We start from the raw sequence: 16,274 nt of genomic DNA on the forward strand, positions 1-16,274 counted from the left end.
AGAAAGATACAAAGAAGGCAAATAAGTGCATAAAAAGATGCTCAACATCATTAGCCATTAGGGAATACAAATTAAAATTGCAATGAGATATCACTACACGGAAAATGAATTGACCATACCAAGTTCTGATAAGAATATGGATGAGCCAGAACTCTGATAATTTGTTGGTGGTAATGGTAAATAGTCCTTTACTAAGTGAATGTATAAACAGAGTGGCATGCACAGGCAGCCAATGTGAAATTAAAAGAAATGAATTACTGATACACGCAACAACATGGATGGATGAATCTCAAAGGAATTATACTGAGTAAAAGAAGCCAGTCTCAAAAGGTTACATAATACATGATTCCCTTATTATGACATTTGGAGGATGCCCAACTCTAGGATCTTTTGGTTCCATGGCCAACGCAGCCACAGTTCACGGTCCCCAACAGCATGATGACACAATGCAGCTTCAAAGCACTGAATGTGGACAAACTGACTGGGAGGCTTACCCTCTGTCCATTCATCTGTGCCCACAAGCCAAGAATGGCTCCCTCTTATCACTTTCTTTAAGAACAGACTTGAGCATGCCCTAATAGAAAGTAAAGAAGATTTGCATATAGCAGGCCACGGAGATGGATGGCAAGGTCCATATTGATACAAACCACATTGCTGGTTTAATGGAAGTCATCAGCACTGACAAGACTGGAGACAAGTTCTATCTCACTATGACACCAAGAATCACGTTACTGTTCATCAGATTATGCCTGAAGAGACCAAATGCAAGTTGTGCAAAATGAGAAAGATCTACACAGGCATACAAGAAATCTGTCTGGGGATGCCTGATGCTGACACTATCCACTACTCTGATCTCATTAAGGGGAACAAATTCATTCAGATTGATTTGGGGACTGGCAAGATTACAGACTTAATCAAGTTCAACAATAGTAACCTATGTATGGTGCCTGAGGGTGCTAACTGGGACAGAACTGGTGTGATGACCAGAGATGAAGAAAAGTAAATTCAGATTCAGAATATATTTTTGATATATGAATTAGGTCTTGAAGGAGAGAGAAAGAAGAAGAATCAAGGGTTTCTCCAGCATTTTATGTTTTCTTTCCCATGAGCCAGTCTTGTTCTCACTCTAGGAATTAAAAGACACAAATAGAAAGAGGTCAAAAGTTTGAAATCAATGTTCAAAATAAAGTGCTAACAATAATAAAAAATTGCCTAACCACAGACATGTTGAATCACTATGCCATACACTTGAAACTAATATAACATTGCATGTCAGTTATAAAAAGCTTTAAATTGCCATTAATAGGCTTTAATATAAATTTTTATGTATTTAGATTTTTATTTATTTTCTGTATTATTTATTGTTAGTTATACTATTTTACATTGTTTTGGTACTGATTCTCCCAATGATTATATGGCATGTGTATTATTATAGATTAAAAACTGAGATGCAGAAGAGGTGAATGGTTTGTTCCATTTCCCACAACTAACAAGTAATAAAATAGGAGTTCAAATTCCAGGTCCTCCTGACTCTATTTTTCTTTTTAATTTTTTCTTAAATTCAATTTACTTAACACACAGTATATTATTAGTTTCTGAGGTAGAGTTCAGTGATTCATCAGTTGCATATAATACCCAATGCTCATTAAATCAAGTGTCCTCCTTAATACCCATCACCGAGTTACGCCATCCCCCAAACCCCTTCCCCTCTAACAACCCTCTGTTTGTTTCCTAGAGTTAAGAGTTTCTTAGGGTTTGCCTCCCTCTCTGTTTTTATCTTATTTTTCCTTCCTTTCCCCTATGTGTACCTGTTTTGTTTCTTAAATTTGACATATGAGTGAAATCATATGGTATCTGTCTTTGTCTTAGTTATTTGGCTAAGAATACCCTCTAGGTCTTACTGACTTTAAAACCTGTACACAAAAAAAAAAAAAAAAAAAAAAACCTGTACACTTACTTACTATAGTAGAGAATTTGCTAGGTGTTCAAATTTCTGTATCCCAGCCCACCCTTTATTTCCCCAAGTTAGCTGAGAGTCAGCCCCAATTAAGCCTCTAGTTTTTATAGTGTGCTAAGGAGAAGGACATATATCCTGCTCACCAAGAGGTAACACAGTGAAAGAAAAGACAAAGGGATTTGGGTCGGACCTACCTGTTTTGAATCTTGGCTCAACCACTTAGTAGCTACGTTATCTTAGACAAGTAAACTGCTCTGATTGAGTCAACATTTATGGAAGGTCTATCATGTTCCAAAACATATTCTAGACTCTATTTGTGAATAAAACCGACAACATTTCCTAACCTCAAGAAGCTTACATTCCAGGAGAGGACATGGAAAGTAAATACAATAAACAGATAAGATACATAGTATGTCATATGGTCATAAGAGTACCATGAAGGAAAAGCAGCAGGATAGGGTGATGGCAAACAGAGAAGGCTTACAATTTTTTTTAAAGATACTCAAGGAAGGCTTCTGAGAAAGTGACACGTGAGCAAAGACTTGAATGAGTTGTGAAAGTTACTCAGAGACCTAGGGGAAGAGCATTCCAAGTAAAGAAAATAGCCAATACCCAGTGTTCATTAAATCAAGATCTGGTCCGTGCCAGATGTGTTGGGAGAACAGCAAGGAAGTCAGTGGGAGTAGATTGAGGAAAGGAGAGAAGCACAGGTAATAAAATCAGGAGGAGAATGGAGGGGCCAGCATTGCATGTCCTTATAGGATGATATAATGACTCCACTTTTACTTTGAGCAGATGGGACGCTGTTGGAGGGTTTCGACAGGGCAGTGCCATGATCTGACTAGTTTTTTTAAGTATTCCTCCATCTGATATATGGAGAATACACTATAGCAGACCAGGACAGATTTTTTTTTTTTTTGTCCTGAACAAGTGAAAGGGTGGGAGAAACTAAATAAGGTGGAGAAGACTAGATTCAGAGTTAATTTTGTTAAGTTTGAAGTGACTATTTTCCAAGTGGAAATATCAACTTGGCAACTGGATATATGAGTCAAGTTCAGGAGAAGGATGTGCTAAAGATATAACTTTTGGAGTCATCAGCATATGGATGGTATCTAATGCTCTTATATAAGATCACTAAGGCAATGAGTATAAATAGATAAAAGGAGAAATCAAAGGACAGGGCATATCTTTGGGGCATTCCAAAATTAAGACATCAGAGAGATGAGAATAAATCCAGAAAGAATATAAAAAGAAGTCATTCAGGAAGAAATAACACAGAAGAGCATGTTAAACTAGAAGCCAAATGAAAAATGTGTATCAGAGAGGAGGAAATAATCATCTATGTCAAAGCTCTTGATAAGTCACATAATATGAAGACTGAGACCAACTACTGGGTTTGGCAACATAAAAGTCACCTGTGACCTGTGATCTCACTGGAGAAAGTGGACGTGGGTGTGAAATACTTATTGAATGGAATAAGAAAGAATGCCTAGAGGGCAACTGGAAACAATGAGTGTAGACAACTCTATTGAGGAGTTTTGCTATAAAATGGATCAGGAAATTGTGCTGGTAATTGGAGAGGAAAGTGTGGTCAAGACAAAATCCTTTTTAAGACAAAGAAAATAGCAGCATGTTTGCATACTGAGCCAGGAGGGAAAGGGAGAAATTGACAATGCAGGAGAAAGAAAGGAAGACAGCAGGAGCCCTGTCCCTGAGTAGGTGCCAGGGACTCATATCCAGCACCAAAGTGAAGGACATGACCTTAGATAGGAGAAAGAGCACTTCATCCACAGCAAGAAGAGGGAACAGTCCATGAGTGCAGATGTATGAAGCTAGATTATGTGATCTTGTCAGCATGTGGTGCTTTGCTTCTGTTGACTCCTATTTTCCAAGCAAATTGGGAACTAAGGTCCTTGTTTGAGAGTCAGGAGGAAGAGGAAGTGTCAGAAGACGGAGGAGAGGAGAAGATATGCAACACTTGTTAGGAGAGATGGAGGGTAAACTGCCCAGAGGCACTCAGGACTACTTGAGGTTGGAGGTAGTTGATAGTAAGACTGATCAGCACAGTTGTGTGTTTTGCACCCACCTTTACTATGCAGAGGCAGGAACAGGGCAGCAGAGTCAGACTCAACTAAGGTCAGGCTTTTTTCTGTCCAACAAGAAAGATGAGATAAGGGATTCCTGGGTGGCTTAGCGGTTGAGCACTGATCTGGGGATGAGTCCCACGTCGGGCTCCCTGTGGGGAGCCTGCTTCTCTCTCTACCTGTGTTTCTGCCTCTCTCTCTGTGTCTCTCATGAATAAATAAATAAAATCTTTAAATAAATACAAATTATTAGTTTAAAATGAAAAGAAAGATGAAATAAGAGGAGGGCCAGAGAGTTGATGACATGTACAGGGATGATTATAACAACTGCCCATAAAATACAAGCACTGTAAGAAAGGAGACCGGCACCTAAATGGAACGAAAACTAAGGGAAGTGTAACCCATGCCTTGTAGATCTATCTGGTAGAAGCAAAGGATTGAGGTCCTAGAGGAAATGAGCTCAACATATAGGAGGTGGTAGTCAGAGCGGGAAGAGTTGAAGATGGGGGTCACAAAGGAGCTATGGTGGGGCGGGGGAGGGGGGGTATGTAAGAGAATGAATGGCTGAGTTAAGAGTGGAGGAGAAGGTCACTGGGAAAACACCATTAAGGAAATGAGAGGGCAGAGTAATGGGAGGGTCATCTTCCTGAATACTGAAACCCCCACAAATAACAACAGCAATGTTGGGAGAGTGGCAGTGAGACAGGAGCTAAAATCTTCAAGGAAAGTAAGAGTGATCTAGAGATGAATAAGTTCCTAATAGAAGGAAAAGCAGACTCAGCTTATTAGTTTCTCTCGGTGGGTCTCAGTTTCCCCATTTTTAAGTTGGAAATGCAGCCAGTCCTTCCATCATGAGATTTTTATAAGGATTAAGTGAGATATTGCAGGCAGAACATCTGTCACCCATTGGGACTGGCAGACTTTAATGTGCAGAAAATTAAATTATTTTTAAAAGGGCAACTGTGAACTCCAGGGTATGTGCCTCATCCACCTACCACTAAAGTTGGGAGAGTGTGACCTAGAAGACTTACTGAACTCAGAGTTGACCCAATAAATCACACTCATCCTAACTGCCCAAAGACGTTCCCCTGTGGCCCTGTCTGGGAAGCTTGGGCCTGGCTATGACCACCCCCTACCACCTGCAGCTGGCCTCATCCATACCAACTCTGTCTTCCCAGCAGGCCCGGTGTTCTCGCTGACTCAGCTAACCATCTGCAGACACCAGGTTTGTTGCCTTCCAGCTTCAGTGTCAAATGCAGAAAGCAAAAGCCAACTACATGCTTTGGCTGCTCTGTCTGGTGTGCCTCCCTATTCTATGGCCAAGCTGGCTGAAAGAGCCCAGGGAAGTTAAAATCTCAAATAAAATGGTACCTTGTGTTCTGAACCGTGTTGAGCCCAGAAATGTGCAAAGGCTCTAGGACAGTACAATCTGACGTTCCTAGCATGGGGAGCTTGGGCCATGGGCTGAGTCCAGCCCTTTCCACTTCTTTTCTGTATCTACCCCTAGATTCAGCTCTAGGTGGGAGTTTCTACCAAGAGAAGAGGTCATGTCTAACAGGAAAGTGTCTGTCTACCCAGGAATAGGCAACAGTATTCAGAGACTCCTCCTTCTCAAGACAGAGACAAGAAAGGTGACAGAGTAGGGGCCAGAGGCTTAGGACACCTGAGTTGTGGTGCCAGGATTGCCCGAGTTGAAGAGGTCCCTTTTGCTGAGTCCCCCAATCTGCTGAGTTTCCCATCTATGGTTCATCAGGGCTGTCAGAGTATCTTAGCTGGAGCAAGCTCTGAGCAAGTTTTACCTGGCATTACTGTGATGCAATCCAGAGAGTGGATCCCTAGCCTCTTCTCCCCCACACTACTCAGAGACCATATCTGCCTCATTCACTGCCAATTTTCCATTGCCTAGTACATAGCAGGCCCTCAATAATGAGGGAGAGAAGGAACAGAGGGAGGGAGGGAGGAAGGGAGGTATGTTTAGGATGGAGGAGCATAGAACACAGCTCTTCCTATCGCCACCCAGCTCTGTGCCAGGTACCAAAACCTAGAAGATACTCCAAGTATCTTCCCTGAATTTTTCTCCATCACAGCCTGCTGAGCTGAGTAGTGGTTTTCCTACCCAGAATTTCTCTTCTCCTTAAATTATATATAAAAATGAAAGGTGGCCACTCTTGTCAGAAAACATGTTCTTGATCCTCTTCCTAGCAAGCAAACCCTTATTGCCCTCTTTCTTTAATGCACAGTGACATTTTGACACAACAGTACTGGATAGAGACAAGAATCATTAATTCAGAAAAATGGTTACACTTGTACAGTTTGCTAGGCTCCTATTTACACAGGAATCCAAATTCTGGAAAAGCAAACCTCCATTCCTATTTACCAACTACTATTTACCAGTCTGAAAGCTATTGACATTGATTTATATTAAAAGTGACATCTGGCTCTTGTGTCTTTTCTGAATAGACTTGTTTCAACTAAAAAACAAACAAGGAAACCTCTAGAGGAAAATATTTTTGGGGAGTAGTGGTATGAGGGTGACATGAAACATTTTTTTGTCCAACATTTTGGTTCATAATGTGGAACTGAAGAAATCTGTTTAGGGGGAGAGATAAGCTGGCACATCACTCAGAAAGGAACTGCAGCCTCTCAAAGATAATTCTGAAAGGTATGCCTAGGGAAGGAAATGAGAACTCCAGAGGCAACTCATTAACAAAACAAAACAACACAACACAAAGGTCAAGACCTAAAAACACTAAGTAATTTAAGGAGCCATGATTTGCCCTACAAAAGGATTTGTGGTAAGAAAGGATCCCATTAGATTTAAATTACATTTGATTTTTAAATGTATAATTTACAAGCAGATTTTCCAGCACCTAAAAAGAAAGCATTTTTCCCCCAATTTTAGCCCATCAGTCAGATCTTTCCAGTAAACTTCCTGTGTAGAACAGTTACCACTATATGTTGGTGGTAAATAAGTGAAGGGTTATTGCCAGCCTTCGAAGTTCACTTCTTTATCACCCCTTTCTCAGAACTGGGAACAAAGAAGTGCTGCTTTGAGAGAGCCAGGATGGGCATCAGCAGCTGGCAGAAATCACTTAGAGAACAAGGTAAAAAGGCAGATCCTGGGCTGCCTCTGCAGGAATTCTGACTCAGTCAGGGTGTAACAGGCCCCAGGAATCTACAGTTGTAGCATGCACCCACAGTGACTCAGATGCAGGTAGCCTGTCCACTCTGAGGAATCCCAGCTTAGAGAAGAGGCCCTCTAGGTTGCTGTGCCTTCTGGGCACAGCGCAGCCCTGCTTCCAGTGCTCTCTGGGAGCTCACGCTTGGTGGACAGTTATTGATCCACACTGCTGTGCTGGGCAAGCCGATCTGTGGTGCTCAGTGTGACACACCCCTGATTTCTCTTTATTCTGTTAGAACGATTACAGGAAGTTATCTATGCAATGCAAGGATTTTGTGGTGGGCGTGCTGGACCTATGCCGAGACACAGAAGAGGTGGAAGCGATTTTAAATGGTGATGTGAACTTGCAAGTCTGGTCCGACCACCACCGTCCAAGTCTGAGCCGGATCAAACTCGCCATTAAATACGAAGTCAAGAAGGTAAGCTTCCCCACCTCTCCAGGCCTTCCTGTTTTGCAGGGTGGCTTGCCTAGCTTTGTGCTCATACATATTTTACCTTCCCTCAAGGTGACCACGGAAACACCAATCACCTGACTTCTCTCTAGAAAAAGAATGGCCAGTCTTGCAGGGACTGCTCAGAGCTCCTCTTAGCAACTCCTTCCTTTCATTCCCCACCCCACCAAGAGAAAGGTAGCACGACTTAATTCCATGAACAGGCTTTCAGTCTGGAAAACAAAAGAGATTTTCAGCCTCCAGACAACTGGCAGGGACAACGTGACATGACATCAGCTAGTAGGCCAATTCCCCAGTTTCATAAGAAACATATTACTCTGGTCTACCAATAGCATTGATTGAGCTCTGTGTGCCTGGGAACTTGCTGTGTAGAAAATGTTCTAGTGTGGAGGTTTTGTGGGATCCATGGTTCTGGAAGTCTTAGAAAAACTTCACTCCAAAGGCTTATGAAAGTATTTAGTAGGAGGCTCAAGGAGACTCACAGGAGTAAGTTCATCCGCATTTCCTCAGTTAACCTCAAAGTGTCTTTAATCCCACAGGCACCTAGTAGCCCTCAGACCCAAAGTAAGTGGTCAGATTGAAGTTCTCAGCAGCAAAAGTCAATTATGTTTCCACTTTGGACGTACTCTGGATTCTTTAAAATCTGCTCTTACATTAGACGATGTCATCCATCCTGATGAAAACTGCAGAGCTCCAAAGATCCATGTGTTGTATTATCATTGTTTTGCACATAAGCAAAATACGTGATCAGGATTTTTTTCTTTCCAGCTATTCCACAGGATCAGTACTGGGGGTATTTTCAGTGCTCCCAAACTGACCTCTGGGCACTTCTCCTCTTGCTTGATTATCCTAATTTGTGTGGAGGGAATCATCCTTCAACAAACCACATATATCTGCAGGATTTATCTAGTGAGAGCTTCCAAATTAAAAAAATCTTCCTGCCCTCTTACTTTTAATAATAATAAAAACTAAGAAAAATAGCTTTTTTTCAAAGACTCTGAGTCCCAAAGGCAAAGTGGACAATCACGGGAAATTTAGCCTTCAGTTACCATTCAAAAGCATACGGCTATGAAAACAGAGGGAGAAGGTTATAGGTTCAAGTACAACCCTATTTTTTTAGCTCAGGAAAACTCATTTTTTTACCAGCCTGAAGAGCTCAATGAGTCTTTTCATCAAAGCACAACAATCCAATCCAGAAGCTGCTAAGATATCCATGGCCTTGGAGTTCATACACACCCTGCTATGGAGATTGTTTAGCAGTGGTAAAGATGAGCTTAAGTTTCCAAAACCATAAGCATTTCCTTCCTTGCCTAAGCCAGAGTATCCTCCTGCCTCCCAGCACAGAGAAGGAGCCACAGGGTGGAGGTGAAGATGTCTTTGAAAACCCAAAGAACAGAGATGCTTGGCATCTGCAGATTTATATTCACAGTTTTGGCTATTCCTGGGCAATTCCAATGGCCCATAAAATGCAAGCATTTACCATTTTTCTGAAATGTAAATCCAAATCTCTTAGCAAAACTGTCACTGAGGGTAGATCAGTCAGCTAGTCTGAAAGTCTGGCCACCACCTCAAAGCTACCTGTCCCCTCTCATTGTCAATTACTAAGTGCAAAACAACTCCAGTGATGAGTGAGGAGAAAAAGTGCAGTACTCCATGAACATGACAGTTTGGGGCACAATAAAAAGGTTTTATGAGGGAAATTATTTAGAGATATTAGCCAATTAGGAGAGTCATAAAGGTCTCAGGAAATATCCATCATGTATGTCAAGTGTCTGTAGCAATCCATAGTAGGGAAGATGATAAACAACCTGCATAAAAAGTCAGCCTTGCTCATTTTAAGTACCTGCAATGGGTAAATTGTCTCCAACCATGTATACCATTATGCAACATCAGACAGATTCAGAGTTCTCCTTGACATTTATTCTATCATGAGTTATGGTGAAAATACCTAATATTAAAAAGGTATATTAATATTATAATGAGATTTCATTTTTAATTTATGAACTTTAGCATGCTTCCATGGGCACAATCTAACCCTGGATCTTTGAGTTATGAAATGACTAGCATCAAAGCTTATTTGTAGATACACTGCCTTTACACCTGATATATACAATACTTTTAAAGCTGGAATATAGAACCATAAAAATTTCCTAAGTCTCTGCCCGTATGATATCAAGTTAAACCATTAATTTGGTAATTAAAACAAACTAGTTATTCTCGGCAATTTCATGGGATGCTACCAAATATGACCTTAAAAAAAAAAAAAAGGTTTCTTATTCAAATAAATTTGAAGATCCTGAGTTAAGTCGAGTCAAACAGATTTCTTTGCTTTAAGACATTACAGAGATTTTAATATGTATTACTATATTTATTAAAAGAAGAAGGTACTATATGCATTACTTGACCACAGAACTCTATTTCTCATAGAACATCTGGTGAAACTAGTTTTCCATGTAATAGTCTTTGGGATACTCTAATGCAGAATCGGCCTAAATTATCCATGTAACACACAGTTCTAAATGAAGTGGGTGCCGCCCTGTGGCTGGTAATGAGCCCTGGATCATGTCCTTCACTTAAACGTCTGCCTCTCTTCAAGCACCACACTAACAATGTCTGGTCCTCTGGCTGGCTCAATCATAATGTCAGCCTCATTAGATAAAGACAATTATCCCACCACTGCACAAAGGACCACCTGGTAAAGAGAAAAGAATCATGAGGAAGGTGTCAGGAGACCAGATTTTTAGCATAATTCTTTCACTTACTAGTTACATGGTCTTCGGCAAGTCTTCGAAGCTCTCTGAGTCACATTCCGTATCTGTAAACTGGGCATATAAGCTTTTGCTTCAGAGTTTTCTGTGAACTTTTAAATGAATGGATATGAAACTGTAACGTTCTCTGTAGTTCCACAGGATAGCACCATTGCTGTCATTCAATAATGTCCTCCTTCCTTGGAACTAGAGGGGTCTTTCTGTTTTCACAGATATTCCCAAACTTGTCCCTTGCCTTCTCCCTAGAAAAATGCTAGAAACTGCCCCTTGGGTAAGAACATTATCATTATAGCCTAAAATTCCTCCAGAAAAGACAAAAGGCCTTATGAGGATATTGCTGTTCTCCATGATTTTTGCTTTAAGATAAAACTCAGCCTTCCCAAAACCCCAGCAGATACGTTATCTGAAATGCTAATCACTGTGTTTGGAAGACAGTGTTGGGGAAGTGGCTCAGAAGGTGCCTTCTGAGATTAATCCTGACCCCAGAGTCTACCACACCACCAACTCTATGCTGGGCTCTGGGGAGACTGAGAAGACCAAGACCCAGGCCTCACCTTTGGGGGGTTCATCTAGCAAAGGAGAGAGAAGAGTGAATCACAGTTACCACCCTAAGCAGGACAAACAGAAATGGGAAGGGGCAGCATGGAAGCCAGAGGAAGCAGTGACCAGCTCAGTCTGGACCCCAGGAAAAGTTTCCCAGAAGTGGAAATGCTTGAGACAGGGCTAAAAGGATGGGAGGTGCTAGAGGGGATGTCAATCTAGCAGAGAAGCAAGGGAGGACAATTTAGGCAGAGGGAGGTGAAAGTTGAAAAGCTTCAGGTACCTGAAGAAGAGTAGCATATGTGGGGCTATGTTTAGAGGGGGACAAGTGCTTCTCTATGGCTAATCACTGTGGGAAAGGAGCAGACCAGAAAGCTTATCGGAACTAAATCCTTGAGGGCGTTTCATTACACAGCCACTTGGACATTATCCTGGCAGTTCTGTCCCAGGGAATTTTCTGTGATGATGCAAATGTTCTATTTTCTGCCGTCTACCATGGTAGGTGCTAACTTCTTATGCATGGCCAGCCAGCACTGGAAATGTGGCTAATGTAATTATGAAACTGAATTCTTATTATTTTTTAATTAATTAATTTAAATATTAAAGCCACATGGGGGCAGTGGGTATGGCACGAGACAGTGAGACTGTAAATCCTCACCCATGCCTTCAATAAGCTTTCAGTGAGTGCCTACAAAATATGCTGTGCTAATCACTGGGGATATGTGGTGAATAAAAAGGACATGATGTCAGCCATCATGGGAAAGACAGATATTAATCAACACATCACACCAATAAATTGCCATGCTGGATTAGAAGTAAGTGTTATAAAAGATAAGACCATGATATTACAACTTCTAAAGTTAGATGTCACCTAATAAGGGAGATCAGTGATGGCTTCTCTGAGGAAGTCATACTTGCTCTGAGAGCTAAAGAATAAAAAGTTAACCAGACATAGGGAGGACATTCCTAAAGGACAGAACATGTTCAAAGCATATTCAAAGGTCCTGTGGTAAGAGAAAACATAGCATATAAGAGAAATTGAAAGAAGGTGACTGTGGCTGAAATGGAAGCCCTAGGAAAGGTGTGGGATGAGTGTAAAGAAGCAGGCAGGGACCAGACCAGGCAGGGGCTCACAGGCCATGTTAAAGAATTTTGTTCATATTCTTTTTAAAAGAATAATAGGAATCCATTGGAAACTTTAAGCAGTGGTTGTAAAGATGGGGAAAGAAGCAGACAGCTTTTCCTCTGAGAAAGGCTGGAAAGCAATCGGGTGGGTAGGGATGCAACATTGTTGTTGGGCAAAAGGGACATGATATTAATAGAGATAGGTGTCGTTAAGCTGTGTTGACAAGCAAAGCCAAAGTTATAGTGGCTTTTAACAAAAGAAGGCTTATTAACTGCTCATCCTATTTCTGTCCTAGAAGAGAACGCTCTCAGGAACCCAGGCTGATAGGACAGCTACCCTCTCCAATGGTCCCACCCTGCCAAAGGGAACTCCCATGATGGAGAGTCCCACACCAGCAAGAAAATGCTTCCACCTAGCAGTGGCATGCAGTTTCCACTTACAAACTCATTGTCAATGATTAGTCACGTCACCCACCACACTATGAGAGAAGCCAGGAAGTATAACCCTGCCATATGTTGAAAGGAAAGAAAAATGAAGCTGTTTGGCAAATAGCACTAATGACTACCAAAAGGATAAAAGTCAGAGGAATCCATATTAATAGCCTCAACTTCTCTATAAATAGGAAGCAGAATCACCCTCTGAGGTAGAAGGAAGCCTGAAAAAAAGTGAAAAAAAAAGAGAAAGTTGGGGAAAAATTCCTTGGGAGATGGAAGACAGCTGAGCAGTAGAGCCAACAGCCCAGCCAAGACTGGAAACTATAAATTCATTGCCAGTAGCCTGTGTTCTTAATAAAAATAGAAAATCTCTACAAAAAAAAAAAAATGGTAAGACGCCAAGTCAGTGTCCTCCGTGAACCTTAATTCCATGCTGTCAATTTCATTTCAAGATTTTTTCACAGACATTGGTCCCAGAAGTGCACAAAATGTGGCCAGAGGTTCCACTCCAAGAATAATGCCAAAGAGGGAGGGGCAAGTTTGGCGGGGGGGGTAATTCCACCCACATCACCACTCTGTCAGAGCTGGGCCAGGGCCTCTAACCCCGGCAGAAGTCCCTTCACTTTTCTTTCAAAAATCACCACCTTGTACACATTTTACAGCCATGTTGGGAACAGGCCCACTTTTCTACCTGGAAAAAACCCCAGGAAAAGAAAACAGAACATAGTAAGTCCTCCATTTACTAAGTATGTGGCTTTAGTTAGGTTACTTAGCCTGCTGGCCTGCAGCAAACTCCCAGAGAAGGTGCACCCTGATGCTCAAGAGCCTGCTGACCAAAATCTGTGTTAAAACTGACAATGAGGCCCAGCTATAGATACACAGTTGGCTGAAACCCCTCACCCAAATGCAGTGGCTGTGGGGAGGGACAGGAGGGAGCGGGAAGATGACTTTTGCTGAGGTTCTTTTTCATTTCCTCTGTCTGCGGAGAGCACAGGGACAGTAAAAAAAAGGGGACCTGGGGACACCAGGGCTTTCTAGAGGACGTCTAAGAGGCCACTGAGACACTCACATGCTCTAAGCAGACATTCTCCCACTGTGTTTTCCTGCTGAGGCATCGTTTTACCAGATGCTCAGAGTTAGGAAGATCAGAGTTGTCACAAACACAGTCTGGCTGGTCAGGCACTACCCCAAACTGTGCTGCAGGATGCCCACTAGCTGCCAAACTACTGTCGAAATCCACTTGTATCAAAAGCATCGATCAGCATCCTCTTTGTGGATTCCTCTCAGCATTTCTGTAGCCCTCACCTGACCACACAGCAGAAAAATGATCACTGTCCACCAATCATTCATCTCAGAGGGGCTATCTTTTGCATAGGAAAGAAGTCCTTTTTGTTCTTCTCAAGCAGCAAATCCCCAAGAAGGACTAACCCATGTATGCACATATCCCTTTTCTGCCTGGAAAAACTCTGAGAGGAAAAATAGAACCTGATGGGCAGCAATACAGTGTTGTGTCTGGAAGCCTAATTGTGCATATTCAAGTCCTAAGTCTCTTCCCTACTAAATATGTTGCTTCAGGCAAGTTCTTTCATCCCTGTTTCCTTATCTCTATAAGGAGAGCAAATAATACCTAATAATCAGTATTCCTTAACACCCATAATGCAGCTAGAACATGGTAAATGCATAATAAATGTGAGCTAATGGAAGCTGTTTGCCATGTTGTTCATACAAGAACTGTTCTTGAGACTAAACCAGAATTAAGAGTGGAGTAAGATTGCAGCATAGCAGAGGGGCCCTGAGCTTACCTCATCCATCAAACACAGGTAGATCAATATGAATCAATTTGAACAAGTAGGAAATCGATCTGAGGATTAAGAAAATAATCTACACAATTGGAGGAAAGAACATGGCAGATGTAAGGTTCAGAGCCATGAATTGGGGAAGAGAAAAGCCTCAGAGCCACAGAGGTAAGGGAACCGAACCCTTTTCTCAGAGTGAAGTCAGGGAGAGAGGGAGAGAGTAGGAGAGAGAGCAGCATGTAGGTGCATGCAAGATGCCATGGTGTGGGGATCTCCTGGGTTGCACGGGGAGAGATCACTCCCCTTCCTGGAGTACATTGGAAGAGGGTATTTTGCCTCTTCAAGGACGAAAGACCAGCCAAGAGCCACTGAGCAGCCATTGGGCAACAGGGGACAGAGGAGTGCTCAGAGGGCAGATAACCTAGTCGCAGCTTTTCGCTGTGCATCACAACAGACTACAGCCACCGTACCCACACCACGCCATGTGGCTGCTTTTCTGGAACAGAATGGTGTCCCCAGTGCAGTGCTGCCAGGCTCTTCCCTGGGGGAGGGGAGTGGGTTTGCACCTTGCCAGGCCCTTGAAGATTTGAAGTTTTGAATCTCAGTTACCAGCCAGAGATAAAACAGAGAACTGGGGCGCCAGGCACAGACAGGTTGAAGGCAAGGATTCGATAAGCCTGGGACACAGGAGAGGAGATTGTTTGCTCTTCTGTAAGGGCCTCCTGAACAGGTGTAGTGATGCCATCTTCCAATCCTGCCCACCAGCACAGTCCAACTTCCGAGAGAAACATAGTGCCTCCAGGGGACGCTGGACTCATTTACACCAAACCCCACCCCCCTGCCTGGCAGGGGCATCTTTACAAGGACAAGTCTGACTGTGAGCCAGTGCAGCGGGCCTCTCCCCCAGAACACTAACCCAGTCCCTCCACATGTACCAGATCTGCTGATAATAGAGCGCTCCAAAGCATCAGCTTCAGTCAGGTGGGATAGGATGAGGAGTTTTTTTCCTTTTTTTTCTTTGGTATCAGGCTTATACATTATGTTCATTTGTTGGTTTGTTTGCTTGTTTACTTTTCTTGTTTTCTGGATCAAACTTCTTTTTAACTTTTTTTCTTTTTCTTTTCTCCTTCTTTCTTTTTTAGTCTCTGAAATCAGGCTTATAATTTTTTTGTTTCTTGGCTTTTTTGTTCCTTTTCCGTTTACTGTTTTCTTGGATTGGGCCCTTTAAAAATTTTTTTTTCTATCAGGCTTATCTTAACAAACAAATCAAAGCTCACCTAGTTAAAGATCCAAACACTCCATATTACAAGCAAGGAAGGACTCTGCAGAGGATTGACCTATGGGGAAAAGCAGCCAAAACACAACAGCAGAGTGCACAGGGCATACACCAGAAACACTTCCTGAAGTGCTAGGCCCTGGACAGTGGAGGACCCTTTCTTAATTACAGTATTACTCTCAGGACCAGGAAACATAACAAGCTTTCTGAATTTCTGAATGCACAAAAGATGGAAACCTACACATAATGACAAGATGGAGGAATTCTCCCCAAAGGAAAGATCAAGAAGAATTCTCAGTCAAGGATTTGCTCAAAACAGATATGAGGAATACATCTGAACAAGAATTTAGAGCAACAGTCATTAAGAATACTAGGTGGGCTTAAAAGAAGCATAGGAGACAGCAAAGAAACCCTGGCTGTAGAGATCAAAGCCCTAAAAACTAGTCAGGGCAAAATAAAAAATGCTTTAATTGACATGCAAAACTGACTGGATATAATCACTATGAGGATGGAAGAAGCAGATGAACAAATACGTGATACAGAAGATAAGATTATGGAAAATAATGAAGTTGAAAAAGATGAAGGAAAGAAAACTATTAGATCACAAATGTAGACTTAGGAAACTCAGCAATTCCACAATGTACAATAATATCCATAACC

The 16,274-nt window shown here is 42.0% G+C and overlaps 1 protein-coding gene across 1 annotated transcript in view; it reads left to right on the top strand.

The window, feature by feature from the left end:
* Positions 1–16,274, top strand: part of TRPC7 (transient receptor potential cation channel subfamily C member 7) — a 243,724-nt gene that overhangs the window by 139,986 nt on the left and 87,464 nt on the right. The window contains exon 3 of the mRNA XM_041762480.1: positions 7,459–7,641. Coding sequence (XP_041618414.1) covers positions 7,459–7,641 — 183 coding nt within the window. The remainder of the gene's footprint in view (positions 1–7,458; positions 7,642–16,274) is intronic.

This window comes from Vulpes lagopus, chromosome 7 (assembly GCF_018345385.1).
Source record: "Vulpes lagopus strain Blue_001 chromosome 7, ASM1834538v1, whole genome shotgun sequence".
Taxonomy (NCBI): Eukaryota; Metazoa; Chordata; class Mammalia; order Carnivora; family Canidae; genus Vulpes; species Vulpes lagopus.